Here is a 13,025-nt window from a genome sequence, read left to right on the forward strand (position 1 = left end):
CAGGCTAACTAATGTCGTGTTCGTTATTAGGAGCGTATAGATTTCTTGGTCCCTTTACACATTGGGTAGTTAGACTTCTTGAATATTAGATAGACCTCTATCGTGGGTTTTCTGCTACATGGGCTTTTTCATATGTTACTTGTTTCCGCTGTTGTTGAGTGGTTCGGGGTGCGGTTGGGTTTGGTGGAATGTGTTTATTTGTAGTTGTCTACAGATCACAGATAGAGTGCTTATAGACCATAGAGCTGGTGTTGCCGCCCCTAGTTACCTTCCACGATCCTTCCCACTTGTCAGGCGGACGGGGAGGGGTCGAACGCTGATAAGGGCTCTTATGCGAATCTCGTCGCTGGCCCCTTCTAAATCGATGATTATTGATGTCTCGAAGCTGTTGATCATCAGAGACACACTGTAGCCAGAATACAACGCTCTTCCCCCGACATATCTACTTACGTCTAGGCACCCAATAAGGACATCCGCCGAGACCCGTCTCATTGCGCTGCACTCTCCCTCAACCCCTTCGTCCTCAAGCTCAACTTCATCCCCCCCTCAGCAAACGGCAACAACCCCGGCTCCCCATTCACATTCGCCACATTCCCATTCCCATTCCCATTCCCAACTTCCCGCCCACCAGCACCACCACCACCAACAGCCGCCCTCCTCAACTCCTCCCTCTGCCTCCCCGCCACCTCACTCGCATCACTCCCCCTCCGACTACTCCCCCCACCCAAACTACTCGCATCATCCCCCAGCAGCCCACCGCCCCTGATCCGCCCCGCCCACAGCCCCCTCACCCCGCCCCTCTTCCTCTCCGGCACCTCCTCGCTCCCCGCACTACACACATACAACAAATACTTCAAATTCGGCAGCGTATGCCTGATATCCACCACCCGCAACCCCTGCGACGCACAAAGCGCCTCGATATCTTTATTCAGCAAAAACCAGCCATAATCGAACCGGAACTGGGCGGCGGACCCGCCGCGCGGCACGTACAGCGGGAACTCGCGCTGCGGGTCGGGCAGCTGGGAGATGTCGTCGCGGATGCTGGAGCGGGAGCCGAAGGGGCGGATGGGGTAGGGCAGGGGCACGGAGAGGTAGTATTGCAGGGCGTCGGTGAGGTGCGCGACGTGGCCGAGGGCGGCGGAGAGGGCGTCTTCGGTGGGCGGGGCGGGGGTGGGAGTGCTGCTACTGGTGGTGGTGGTGGTGGTGGTGGTGGAGGAGGAGGAGTTGTAGGCGGTGCTGTTGGGGAGGGGGAGGCCGCAGATTTGGAAGGAGAGTGGCGGGCCGAGGGGGACTGGGGTGATGTTGTAGATGCGGGAGAGGTCATCGCAGATGCGGCGGCGTTGGCCGCGGATGTCGGATTTGGTTTTGCTGAGGAGGGCTTGGGATTGGGCGAGCTTTTCGGTGGCGTTTTCCACGTCCTTGGCTGCTTTGGCTTGGGCAGCGCGGCCTTGGGCGATGGCCTCCTTGCGCGCTGCGATGGATGCTTTCAGGTCTGCGTTCCGCTTCGTGGCTAATGCTACGGCCCGCCGTTGCTGCGCCAGATATTTGTTCGTCAGGGCGAGCGCGTCCTCGGCTTCCGGCACCTCGTTCTTCGTCTCGCGGTCTAGGAGGTCGTTGATTTGCTGTGTAAGGAGCTCGCGCGTGGCGAGCGCGTCTTGGACCGAATGGTCCAGCGTCGCCAGTCTCATCAGCGCATTGTAAGATGATGTGGGCGCAGGAGCGGTGTGCTTTGGCGGTGCGGACTTTCCGGACAGGTCAAGCGAGTATACACCATCGACTAAATGGAAGACCAAGCTGTTCGGCGGAAAGTGGACGTCCTGCAAACTACCGAGCCAATTGAGGGCTCGGAGGTCGACCTCATCCTCCCGTAACGCCGTCCATGTATCATTTCGCTTTGCCCAGACCTTGACCGTCAGCTGGGGTGATTGCGTAATGCGCGAGTCCAGGTCGGCAAGCTCGAAGAGGCGGAAGTTGAAGTTCTATGGCAGTCAGTCAAGCCCACTACCTACTTCTCGCCACCACGTATAAAACCATACCGTTGAGCGCTCTTCCACCTCGCTTATGTATATCGCCTCCGTTTCTCCCTCGACGTGCAACGAGAAGAAGGCGTCAGCCAGTTTACTCTCGAAGGCATCCTCGAACTTCTTCTGGCGAGTGGCGGGGCTGGCATTAGGCAATTGTGTGCTCCTACGTCCCCCAGTCGGAGGTCGCAAATCGTCTGATGACAACGCATGATGTAGTGGAGGTGGGTTCCGCAGCGACTCGAGCTTCGCGGGGCTTTGAATATTCAGGGCGGCGTCATCGATGGTGCGCCCGCGGGGTCGTGAAAAAGCGACGTTCCTCAGGGCAATACCGCGCAGATGTCGGAGTTTGCGATTTTGCGGTAGCAGGAGTGGGCGCGTGGACTCGGTTGACATGGTGTCATGTCGAAGGTGGTTCGCAAGACAGGTGGTGAAAAGGGGTTGCGCGAGTCATTGGCGACGTTGTTGATGACGATGCGACCCGATGCATTGGCACTGGGCTGTGCCCGGGATGGGACGAGAGCAAAGAGCTTGGTTGGAGCTGAGGAGCTAACGAAGGTGCCTGTGGGGAGCTCCAGTGGGGAACCGTTGGCACACGAGCCATGGTCTGTGCACGCTCTGCTCCCCCGGGCCGTAGGGCTTTTCCACTGAAACATTTCACCGGGCAGTGGACGCATCAAACACAAAAGTTTACGTTTCAGTATCGAAGCCTGAAAGTTGAAACGGTTCGGTTTAGACTCACGAGTCACGCTATTTTAATTCAGAATTCGTACAGTTTCAACGTATTCATGACGCACAAAATCCAAAACTACGCCGGCCGATATGGTCGGTAATACGGCGCAGCCGGTCTCTCCATCTCGGGCATCATCGCACCGTGATTTGCATCGTGCACTCCAAACGGATCCTTCGTCGCCGTTGCCAGCCTTTGTCCACGATACCAACCGGGGATGTCGCTACTGTTTGTAAAGTCGCCACCTATACTCATGCTGTGCTTGAGCCCGTACAGCCTGTCCAGTTCTTGTTCTTCCCGCCGCGTCTTGCGCTTTCTCCAGCAGTAGAAGAGCGCGCACACGAGCACCATGAGGACACCCACCGCACTCGCCACGCCGATGGCTACTTTGGCCCCTGAGCTCATAGCGCCATTATCAGGCGAAGATTCGTTCTCTTGGAGTGTGGGGGTGGTGGTTGGGGCGCCGCCGCCAATGTCAACCTCGCCGCCTGTTGTCTGAGGGTGTTCGTCGAGGACGAGAGTTTCACCCCTAGAGCCATCACTGGTCTTGGTCTCGCTAGTGTTGTCGCTTTCAGTCTCACCGGTACTTGTCTCGGACGATGTTGATCTGACCCGGCCGGTGGTTGACGTTTTCGTCACACTCGCCCGGAAGCTGGTTGTGGACTTGGGTCGATCACTGCTCTGCCAGTTGATCTGTATCATTGGCGCGAGTAGGCTGAACGCTGTGATGGAGGCTTCCTCGCTGGGGACCGTCATGGAGGCACCATCGCCGATTTCATTCCCGTCGCAGGTGACGGTAGGTATCGTGGTCGAGGTAGCCATCATGGTGCATGTTTGACCGTTGATGTTGGCGCAACCATATCCACTGGCACCGCGTTAGGGACCTTCATGTCAATGTTGGACAAACAAACTAACCTTGGACAGCAGCCGACCGCCGTCTCGCCATCCCGAAGCTTGAACTGCACCGGCCAGCCAGACCCTCCGCCGCTCCCTCCCGTTGCCGAGCAGGCAGTGGCATACCCAACCGGGCAATGTAAGCCCGGCGAGTAGAACCCCCATCCGTAGAGCGGCGCCCCCTTTTCCTCGGCGCCCTTCGAAGTTCCCGGCCAGCATGTCGTGGCATCGAAGGCTTTCCCTCGAGAGCAGCCCTGCCCGAGGTATGCCACGTCCTTGGCATCTCCAACTCCAAAAAAGTCCGCTAGCCCGTTGCTTGCTGCGCCCACCGCGGCGGTACATTCCGGCGGCGGCGTGAAGGTCGTCGTCAACGGACCGAGGTTGGTGGGCGCTTGCCCGATGAGGACTGTCGCCATGGTGGTTGATGGCTCGTTTGGTGCGTGATCCCTGAACCGTGACTGAATCTGTCGCAATCAGGAGGCGTTGTCCAGCCCCTCGGGTCCGTGGTGGATGCGAAGATTTTAGATGGGAAATGTGTCGCTTGTGCGACCCGCCAGGAATGCCCCCAAACGGGCTGCGATCTCCCTTGCCGACTCCATTCCCACGCGAGGCTTCTGCTTTTCTTGGATACCGTCGACGAGGTACCGCTCCATTGGGCAGCCGGAATCTGCCTCGTTTCATCCCCCGACAAACCGCAACATCGTGGGTGAAGTTTGGTGCCGAGAGGCGTCTTGTGTGCCATCGGAGCGAAGATCGCCAACTTATTCCCAGGGACGTGGTGTCGATCTTCTCCCAGCCCGGATTTAGCCCCCGCACATTGCAGCCCCTGAAGATCTCCCTCGGGAAAAACGGCAGCCGCCAGCATTCATCAACGGCGCATTCGCACATGCCGGCGCGTGGGAGTTTCGGACTCGCGCTTTGGGGGTCGGCTGACGACTGCTGATACTCAGCTAGTGTCACGCCAGGCCTTGTTCACGCCGAAAACTGGATTTGGTGGCTGCTCACGGATCATGGAGCGGCCCTCATCATCTGGCCCCTTACTGTACTGGCGGCAATGATGTTGGAACCCAACCGGTAACCCATCCGAGTACGTCAGCCCAACTCATGGGGAAGGGTGCGAAGGCAACAACGTGAAACGTTCACGAGCATGAGGTTGTGAGTGAGACCTTTGGATGCAAGACGTGTGCCGCGTTTGCCATCTAATTACCATCGGGTCGATCTCTCAAGACTTCCCAGGTTAACGGGGTGGAATTGCTCAGACGACACAATGAGGGGGGATGTTTGGGCACCGAGGACAGCGAGATCTATTTTGGTCCCTTCCTCCCTAACCTGACAATGCCTAATGATGCCGAGTCTCACAGCCAGTCATACCCAGGTTACCTTACTTACCTAGGTATTGATCGCGTCCGGCCACGTCCGCGGCGCTTACAGCATTAATTAAGCGGCGATATAGGTACTAGAAGCAAAGGAGACACAATCTACCGTTGTCAAACCCTGAGAACAACCACATTGCCACGGCGGGGCGAGTGAGGACCGTTAAGTCACGCCCCTTTGATCGATCTACCAAACAGAGCAACCCATGCCGGAGACTCTGTTCTGTGACGTCACATAACTTCAATGCATCGAGATCCTATAACAACGCCGCCACTATTTACCCCCTCATTTGACGGCCTCCATTAGATTCTATCTAACCTCTATACACCACCCAAAATCATCATGCGCACGCTACAAAAGATCACTTACGCACTCCCCCGGGCAACCGCCGTGCGGAGCATGGCCACCCGCGCAACCACCGCCGACGCCCTCCACGGCCATCCCCAAACCCCCACCCCGCACCGGCCCCGCCACCAACCCCCATCAACCAGCCCTCCAACCCAGGCCTCTTCGGCACCGACTGGTCCTCGCACTTCACCCGCCCCGACGACCCGCAGCACCGCGACCACCACACGCGCGCCTCCTCCAACAGCACGCAGATCTACCACGGCCAGGCCCGCCCCTCCCACCGCCGCGGCATCCACTCCGTGGGCCAGGACCGCGTCACCACCACCCCGACTCCCCCAGGCCACATCGCTCCCAACCCCAGCCCCTACCCCAATTCTGGTCCCGCCACGGGCGCCGGCACGGGCGTGTTCGTGTCGGCGCAGATGTTCGGCACCGAGGTCAAGGGCAACCCAACCGAGAGCGAGGCGGACGTGGCAGCCGATCGGTCGGACTTGGACCCCCTGCCGCCGGGCCTGCACCATACGATCCGGTTGGGGGCGGGGGACGCGGCGCCGCTGCCGACGGAGAGCGAGGCGGATGTGGTGGCCGATCGGGGGGCGGCAGATGCGGATGCGGAGCCGTTATGGGCGGGGGAGAAGAAGAGGGTGCGTTGAGGGGATGGGTGCTGTGCGATGGGATGTGTGGGTGTGTGGTTGTGAAGGGGAGGACTGTTTTTGGGTTACGGGTGGGTTGGAGGGAAAAGTTTGGTTTTGACGACGGGCGTTTCGGCAAGGTCGGCTTTTTTTTTTTTTTCCTTCGTGGGATTAGAATTCATCCTTTTGTCCGGGTGATCACATTGCCTGAAAATATCAATCATGTCGTTCTTTCAAAGTTGTTATGACCCCAAGCAGTTTGGTGGGCATTCAGAGGATGGACGGCGGGTTGTGCCTGGAGGAACTCCAGGTTCCTTAGGTCAAAATGCCATGGCCTGCTCTAAGCATGGACCAGTTTTTACTCCATAAAAAACTCAAAAAAACGGTGTCATTTCTATATAACCTGTACTGTCGACTTCTCACTGTAGAGTTTTGGCTTTTTCTCCTTTCGATTTCTCTCGATGGCATCTCGATGTCTGGCGTCATCTGCATTCTGCTTCCTTGAATCAGCATCTCGCAGTTGGTCTTGGCGGTGGTGGTGCACAAACCATTTGATGCTTTGACACCTGGCCAATCGGATCGCCGGAGAAAAGCCGCTAACCCGCACTTGGCATCAGGGCCCCTGTGACTCGCTGCTTCGCTCCTGCTTTTGCATGCCTCCGTCGCACATTCCTTGACAATCACGAACACGAACAAAAAAATCGGGTTTCTGTCAAAAAGTGGCGAAAGATGAGGTTTGCAGGGTCAACATCTGTTATGGGTTGACTATACTACTAGAGCGACGCACCCGCTTCTTCGTCAGCAGCTTCAGTCTGCGCTGATTCGGCCATGACGTCCCATTCCTGGAACCACGACTACGGAGAACAACGTCAACATTGCCAAGATTGCCTGGCTCAGCAGGAAGGATACAAGCAAGGCCTACGGCTCGATGGTCGTCTACGTGACGAAGGGTAGCGAAGCAAATTGCTTCTTTGACGCACAAAATACACGGAACCTATCAGCTCTGTGAGATTACGCCACAGAGGTTAATCTTTACGGGATCTGATTACTGAAGCCCCTAGATGACGATATAGCTTACTGGAGACTCAAGAATGCGCCGTCATACATCGGCGATGAGGTCAAACCGGTGATAGAGGCCACCTTTTTTACACCGCGGTGCTCCATTTTCCCAATCCAAGGAACTCGATACGTTCTTTCCATCCCGATTTTCTGACCTAAACTACAATCATCTCCTGATACTGTTTATAATTCCATTGCAGTCAAGATGGCTTCTTCTTCCACCTTTAACAATTACATCGTTGACTCCGCTATGGGGCCTACCTGCAGCCGGCAAGTTCCTCCAGGCTTCCTTTGGCGTGCCCGCGCGCAGCGGGCACGGTCACTCCTGTCCTCACAAACGGGACAAGCAGGGGATATGATTTGCACACTTGGAACTTGAGTTCAGCAAACAAGCAAGCAAGCTTAGGCCCGCATGGCTCAGGGGTAGAGCGTGTCACTCGTAATGACAAGGTCACTAGTTCGATTCTGGTTGTGGGCATATGTTTTGGCATTTTTGCCCTTTTTGCCCTTTTTTCTCTTTTTTCGGAAAGGTTTGTTAAACGTCAAAAAGCCCTTATCTTCATTCGTCTGTGATGATTAATTCCAAGATTTACTAACTAGGTGGTGAAGTGATTCCATGTCTATAAAAACATAAGTTAATAAGAGGAACCTGAACGGCCCACATCCATGGTCTGCTGCCATTATTACCCAGAGGCATAGGTAACTAGGTTAAGAATTATTCTAATAACAGTGAATCACTAGTTACTCCTTCAAGCGTTATACTCCGGCATTATGAATTATGCTGTGATTCTTTTCAGTTAAACAACGATATCCCAAACCGCTGGTCGTGCATCGTTCGTCTCACTGATTTACATCATCATTCAATTCATGTAGTTAAGTTAGGGCAATTGATAGGGGTGCAGTATCACTTTTTGATGGGGGTGCAGTATCACTTTTTTTTTGGCCATAGGGTTAGGGTTATGTATGGGGGAACCAGAAATCCAAAAAATCCAAAATTCTGAACAGACAAGACAGCCACCCCAAGCCAGCCAGAACAGCGATTGCCACACCACACAGCAAAACAGACAATCAATCCAGGCGCAGTCCTACAGGCAAGATTGAGACATCTATATATCTAACAAAACACATCAAAACTGGATGCACACGCGCAATCTCAAGGACTCAACGCCTCCTCTTGCTGACTGGCCCAGACTCACGCGCTCCCCGCCTCAGCCGCCTTCTTGGTCAACTGGACCTGCCTGCCAGACCTCGTTGTCTTGCCAGTTGCGCCAACTACCACCTGTGTTCTAACTCCTCCCTGTGAGGCTATTCCTACTCCAATAGTGCCGGCAGGAGGGCCCCTGCTTGGTGTTGCGCGCTGGCGCTTCGGCTCCGGCGCGGCAGTCTCCTTGTTCTTCGGGGGTCGGCCCCGCTTCCTCGGCTGCGCCGGCGCCTCGACGGCAGCGGTCTCCTTGATCTTTGGGGGTCTGCCTCGTCTCTTCGGAGCCGGCGCAGGCGCTTCGACGGCGGCCTCCTCTCGTGGGGCATCATCTCGCGGGGCGGCCTCCTCTCGTGGGGTATCATCTCGTGGCTCGGGGGGGGCGGCGGCGGCTGGCGAGCGACCCAGTAGCTCTTGAGACCACCGAAGGCCGTTGGAGCTGAGTAGTCGACCCGCTCTTGGCCGTGAAGCTATCACCAGTCGAGTCCTCTCTCGTGGAGCCTCATCTGCCTCATCACCTTCCAGCTCCCACTGCGAGAGGCGCCGGCGGATACCATCGCTCATTCTCGGCGCCGAACCTTGGGGTGGCCCTGGCTTTGTTCGCCTTTGCCGGGGCGGCTGCGAGGGGGTCTTCGGCGTTGAACGGCGCCGTGGGGTCTCTGCCGCAGGTGGAATAGCAAGACCTCTTGTTAGCGGCGGTGCTGGATGGTTCTTTGGCCTGCCCTTGGGGATGGCCATCTTGGGGTCCTTGATTCGAAGGTAGGCATCTCCAACGTGGAGAGGAAGCGTAAGATGCCAGTGAGGATGGACGTCACGAACGTGAAGGGTCTCTTTCCGCCCCTCTTCTCTTGTCCTGTTTCGTACCAACAATTGGTAGATCTTGTGACGGCAGGGGATACCAAACTGCAAGCCAACCGTGCAAAAGTCGTCGTCGCAGGGGGGTAGGGCCGTAATCTCCTTCGTCGAGCGATGGCCATCTTCTGCCGGCAACGCCGCCAACGCGTGCTTGTATTCGCTGTTGATAAGGTCTAAGCCTTTGTATGAGATTGCAGTTGTCAGGGGGCCGAGCCAAGTCCGGCTGAGATACTGGAGCTTCGTCTTGGTGTTCTGATAACTGGTGACTTCGAAGAACTCTTTTCGCTGGTTCATGTGCATCTCGTGGAGAGTCTTGACGAGCCGGAAGAGGTCTGACCGGCTGTTGAGGAGATAGCTTTTGGTCGTGAGATTCGTGGACTCGACTGGCGATGTAGCTTTGTAGCCAAAGTTGCGATACTTCTTGGTGTAACAGTGGGCCCACTGCTCACGGAGCGGAAACCACTGTTTGTTGAGATAGCGACAGATGGCCGGTTGGTCCTTGAACTCAGTCTTCAACGCCTCCTAGGCGCCGAAGAAAGACGGCTCGTCCACAGCGTACACCATTAACTGGAACATATCGTGGACCCCCTGGGCATCGTGGGATATCTTCTTGGGCGGCGGAGCGGATATACCAGTACTGTCTTGCTCGAGGCGGCTTGCGAGGGCGGCTCTCTCTGCAACGGTGAGGACCTCGTTGTCGTACTCCTCGTCGTCGGAGTCGTCGGAGTCGTTGGGCCTCTTGAACTTCTTGGCGGCGTTGAGGCGTACGTTCTTGAGGATGTGGAACACGCAGATCTGCTGTTGGACGTCGGGGAAGACTTCGTCGAGTGCCGCTTTCATCTCCTTGCAGTGGTCGGTTAGAATAACCAGTGGTTGGCGGATGGGGGGGTCTGCTGCTGCGAGGAGCTCCTTCGTTGCCTGGAGAAGGAAGACAAAGGAGTCCTTCTTCTCGTTGTCAATTACGCCAAAGATGGTGTTGACTGCTTGGCCAGTTGCTGTAATACAGGCAAAGTGGTAGAGTGGAAGCCCTTGAACGTTGGTGTTGTACGTCATGTCGATAAACCCCAGGTCTGGAAAATAGTCTTGCATCTTGATACTGCCGGCAAAGCCAAACACCAGACCAAGGAAGCGTGTCTGCTCATCATCCTCCCATTTGACGCGATAGTCGAGATCGTACTGGCTTTTCATGGCATCAAAGGTGGCAATGAGAGCCCCAGCTGGGGAATAGCCGTCAAGCTCCTCTCTTCGGCCGTAAGCCCTCACGTTGTAGACGTCTCTCCTGGTCAAAAGAGACGTAGGGTTTTGGTCGTTGACGACAGCTCGTATCTCCCTCGGCCGAATTGCGTTGTGCTTGGACAGGTCGGTGATAGTCTTGCGGACCTCGTCGGATACTCTGCGGTGCTGGGGGTGAGCAGAGGCGTGGATGGATTGGCCGTGGTTGTGACCCCGTGAGGCTTCGTCTGAATGGCGATGGAGGATCCAACCCTCTTCCGAATTGGCAGCTGTGGCCCTGAACTGACAGCCACACTTGCGGGTCGCTGTCTGGCGGAGGCCGGTTGATCTTGACGGTCGCGGCAAGCCGTAGCGATCGCACCGCAGGTCGTAGCGAGTATATACACCATCCTGCTTGTTGCGGCCGTTGGCGCGGATCACAGCGAACCCGTGTGTTCTGGCCCACTCGTTGAATTCGGTCTTTAGCTCTTGGATGGTATCTGTCGGACCAAAGCGGAGATATCTGGCCTCGGGGATGGGGTCCATGCCGAGGGTGTCATCGGCGGAATCCTCGGGGTCCTGCGAATCGCTGCCAAGTTGGCTGGGGGCGCCGGGCGCGCGCGGCTCGTTGTGATGATCCTCTTCATGGTGGGGAACCCTCTCGTCGTCAGAGAACCCTGCGAAATCGTCGTCTTCGGCGGCTTGGAGGTGGGCGGCCGTGGCTGCGACGGGCCTTGCAGCGCCATGGCTCAAGGATTCTGTGCCCTGAATTAGTGGGGGGGGGCTGCAGATGAGGGCGCTGGAACACACCGTTCGCAGGGGGGCGGCGGCGCGCAGGGGCGCGCGGTGACTCAATTGATCCGACTTGATCGCTTGTTCTGGTGCGACACGGCTGTCTTGGCTGTTCTGGCGATTGTGGTGGTTGTGGTGGAAATCGCTGTTTGGCTGTTCTGGCTGGCTCTGGGTGGCTGTCTTGTCCGTTCAGAATCTTGCCAAAGTTGGATTTCTTTGGATTTCTGGCCCCCCATACATAACCCTAACCCCGGCCCCAAAAAAAAGTGATACTGCACCCCCATCAAAAAGTGATACTGCACCCCTATCAATTGCCTAAGTTAGTTATGTTATTAACAACTGGAGTCTGGGCTTTCAGGGGCAAATTGAACTCCCATTTTCACACCATTTTCTCCTCGGACCAGCCCCTAAGCGGGCAGATCATTAAAAAGGAGGGTTTCAAATGCAATTGGACGAGTTTTCCGAGTTAATGTTAGCCATCATTTACATCCCAAGGAACAGTGCCCAAAAAAGCATCTGAATTTACATTTTCCCTTGGTGACGTTTGTTTCACCCGTCATCCCATTTCATTAAAATCTGATGGTCTAATCTGCCCTGATCAGTGTATATCAGGGCCTTGATAGTTTCTACATCAACCCTAACAAGTCGCCTCCTCCCCCTCAACCATGATTCTTCATGCTCTCGCCGTGCTAGGCGCAATCTTTTCCTTCCCTTTGCGTTCTATCATTACCAGAGCCCCAGTGATATTCCCAAGGCTGGCAACACCGCCAGAAGTGGTGAGTGTCCTAACGAACGCGATGCAGTCCCGGTTGCCAGCGGGAGAGCAAAGGTAGTGGCGACGGTTGGCAGCGGTTCGGTCGGCATTGCGTTGATCGTCACCACGTACGTTGGCTGCTGGCTCGTCGGTGCTCCAGTCCCGCGCGTGGCATTGTGGGACGACTGTTGGGCAAGCACGCTGCTGGGGATGGGCGCGAGGGTATAGCTCTTACTTGAGCACGTCACCGTGTAGTTGGTGAATCTGGTCGTGATGACGCCGTAGAACATCTGGCAGTCATCGCACCTAGACCGTCGCCAGCGGTTTAGAGTTGGCCTTTGAACAGAAGGATCATGATGTGGGTTGGACACGTGCACTTACGCCTCCTGGACGGCAGCATAGCCCGACGTGCAAACGCATTCCCAGTATCCGTTAAGCCCATGCGCTTCCTGCTCGTTTTGGCATTGATCAATGAGGCCGAGTTTGGTATCACAAATGCCGCCTCGGCCAAAACAGACTTGAACTCCTTCGGCGCTGCGGTCAGGGGCAGAGGGACTGGTAATCGAAGCGGTGTTTCCAGCAGTCGCTGTCTGGCCGGCAATAAAGGGCGCAAACAGGCCCAAGATGAGTATGATCGAGGCAAAGCGAAGCGCCATTCTCACCGAGTTGGTGGTTGGAACCACTTTCGCAAGGTGGGTGGGTGGTCCAGGGGTGGATGCAGAGTCACAGCCTTAAGACATGCCAAACCATGTTGCGGGCCAAGCTTGTGCATAACAGGAAAGGCTCGGGCTGCAAGCCACTTGGGAACAGTTGCGCGGTTTTCTGGGAGCCATCCCTGCCGACATGGGGTTGTGTGGTTGCACCAACAAATCACCAAATAGGATCGAGATGACCGCCTGGATCGACATGGGAAAGAGGGCTCAGCTTGTTCTTGGCGTCTTTTCGTCGTTCCCGGCTCATTGGGCGAGGGGGTTCGGTGGCTTTCTTCAGTGGCTTGCTTCGGTCCGACAGGGTCCCAGAGATGTCTCGTGTCGCGGTCTGACCCGGGAGTCAGGAGCCTCACTGTCAAGTGAAGTTTAAATCCCTCCCACGCGCTCAACTCTCGGATTCTCCTCAACCCCCTCGGCCCCCTGCCCTCCGTCTTTCCCTCTTTTGA

At 56.3% G+C, this 13,025-nt stretch overlaps 5 protein-coding genes and 1 non-coding gene across 6 annotated transcripts; 2 read left to right on the top strand and 4 right to left on the bottom strand.

Moving 5' to 3' along the window:
- Positions 1-488: 488 nt before the first annotated feature.
- Positions 489-2,417, bottom strand: CHGG_02057 (uncharacterized protein; the record flags this gene model as incomplete). The annotated part of the gene is made up of 2 exons (XM_001221277.1): positions 489-1,955; positions 2,010-2,417. 2 exons carry the CDS (start codon positions 2,415-2,417, stop codon positions 489-491), a joined length of 1,875 nt encoding a protein of 624 aa, XP_001221278.1.
- A 412-nt stretch (positions 2,418-2,829) lies between these two features.
- On the bottom strand, positions 2,830-4,061 carry CHGG_02058 (uncharacterized protein; the record flags this gene model as incomplete). Its single annotated transcript, XM_001221278.1, has 2 exons — positions 2,830-3,616; positions 3,667-4,061. 2 exons carry the CDS (start codon positions 4,059-4,061, stop codon positions 2,830-2,832), a joined length of 1,182 nt encoding a protein of 393 aa, XP_001221279.1.
- A 1,300-nt stretch (positions 4,062-5,361) lies between these two features.
- Positions 5,362-6,020, top strand: CHGG_02059 (uncharacterized protein; the record flags this gene model as incomplete). Its single annotated transcript, XM_001221279.1, has 2 exons — positions 5,362-5,409; positions 5,511-6,020. The coding sequence occupies 2 exons, from the start codon at positions 5,362-5,364 to the stop codon at positions 6,018-6,020; spliced, it is 558 nt and encodes a 185-aa protein (XP_001221280.1).
- A 1,204-nt stretch (positions 6,021-7,224) lies between these two features.
- CHGG_02060 (uncharacterized protein) lies at positions 7,225-7,549 on the bottom strand (the record flags this gene model as incomplete). The annotated part of the gene is made up of 2 exons (XM_001221280.1): positions 7,225-7,237; positions 7,320-7,549. 2 exons carry the CDS (start codon positions 7,547-7,549, stop codon positions 7,225-7,227), a joined length of 243 nt encoding a protein of 80 aa, XP_001221281.1.
- CHGG_11143 lies at positions 7,465-7,536 on the top strand. Its single transcript has one exon. It is a non-coding gene; the product is annotated as a tRNA-Thr (tRNA).
- A 701-nt stretch (positions 7,550-8,250) lies between the features above and the next one.
- On the bottom strand, positions 8,251-12,525 carry CHGG_02061 (uncharacterized protein; the record flags this gene model as incomplete). Its single annotated transcript, XM_001221281.1, has 5 exons — positions 8,251-9,573; positions 9,673-10,902; positions 11,134-11,260; positions 12,002-12,175; positions 12,251-12,525. 5 exons carry the CDS (start codon positions 12,523-12,525, stop codon positions 8,251-8,253), a joined length of 3,129 nt encoding a protein of 1,042 aa, XP_001221282.1.
- Between the last annotated feature and the right edge of the window lie 500 nt (positions 12,526-13,025).

This window comes from Chaetomium globosum, genomic scaffold (assembly GCF_000143365.1).
Source record: "Chaetomium globosum CBS 148.51 scaffold_1 genomic scaffold, whole genome shotgun sequence".
In the NCBI taxonomy this organism is placed as follows: Eukaryota; Fungi; Ascomycota; class Sordariomycetes; order Sordariales; family Chaetomiaceae; genus Chaetomium; species Chaetomium globosum.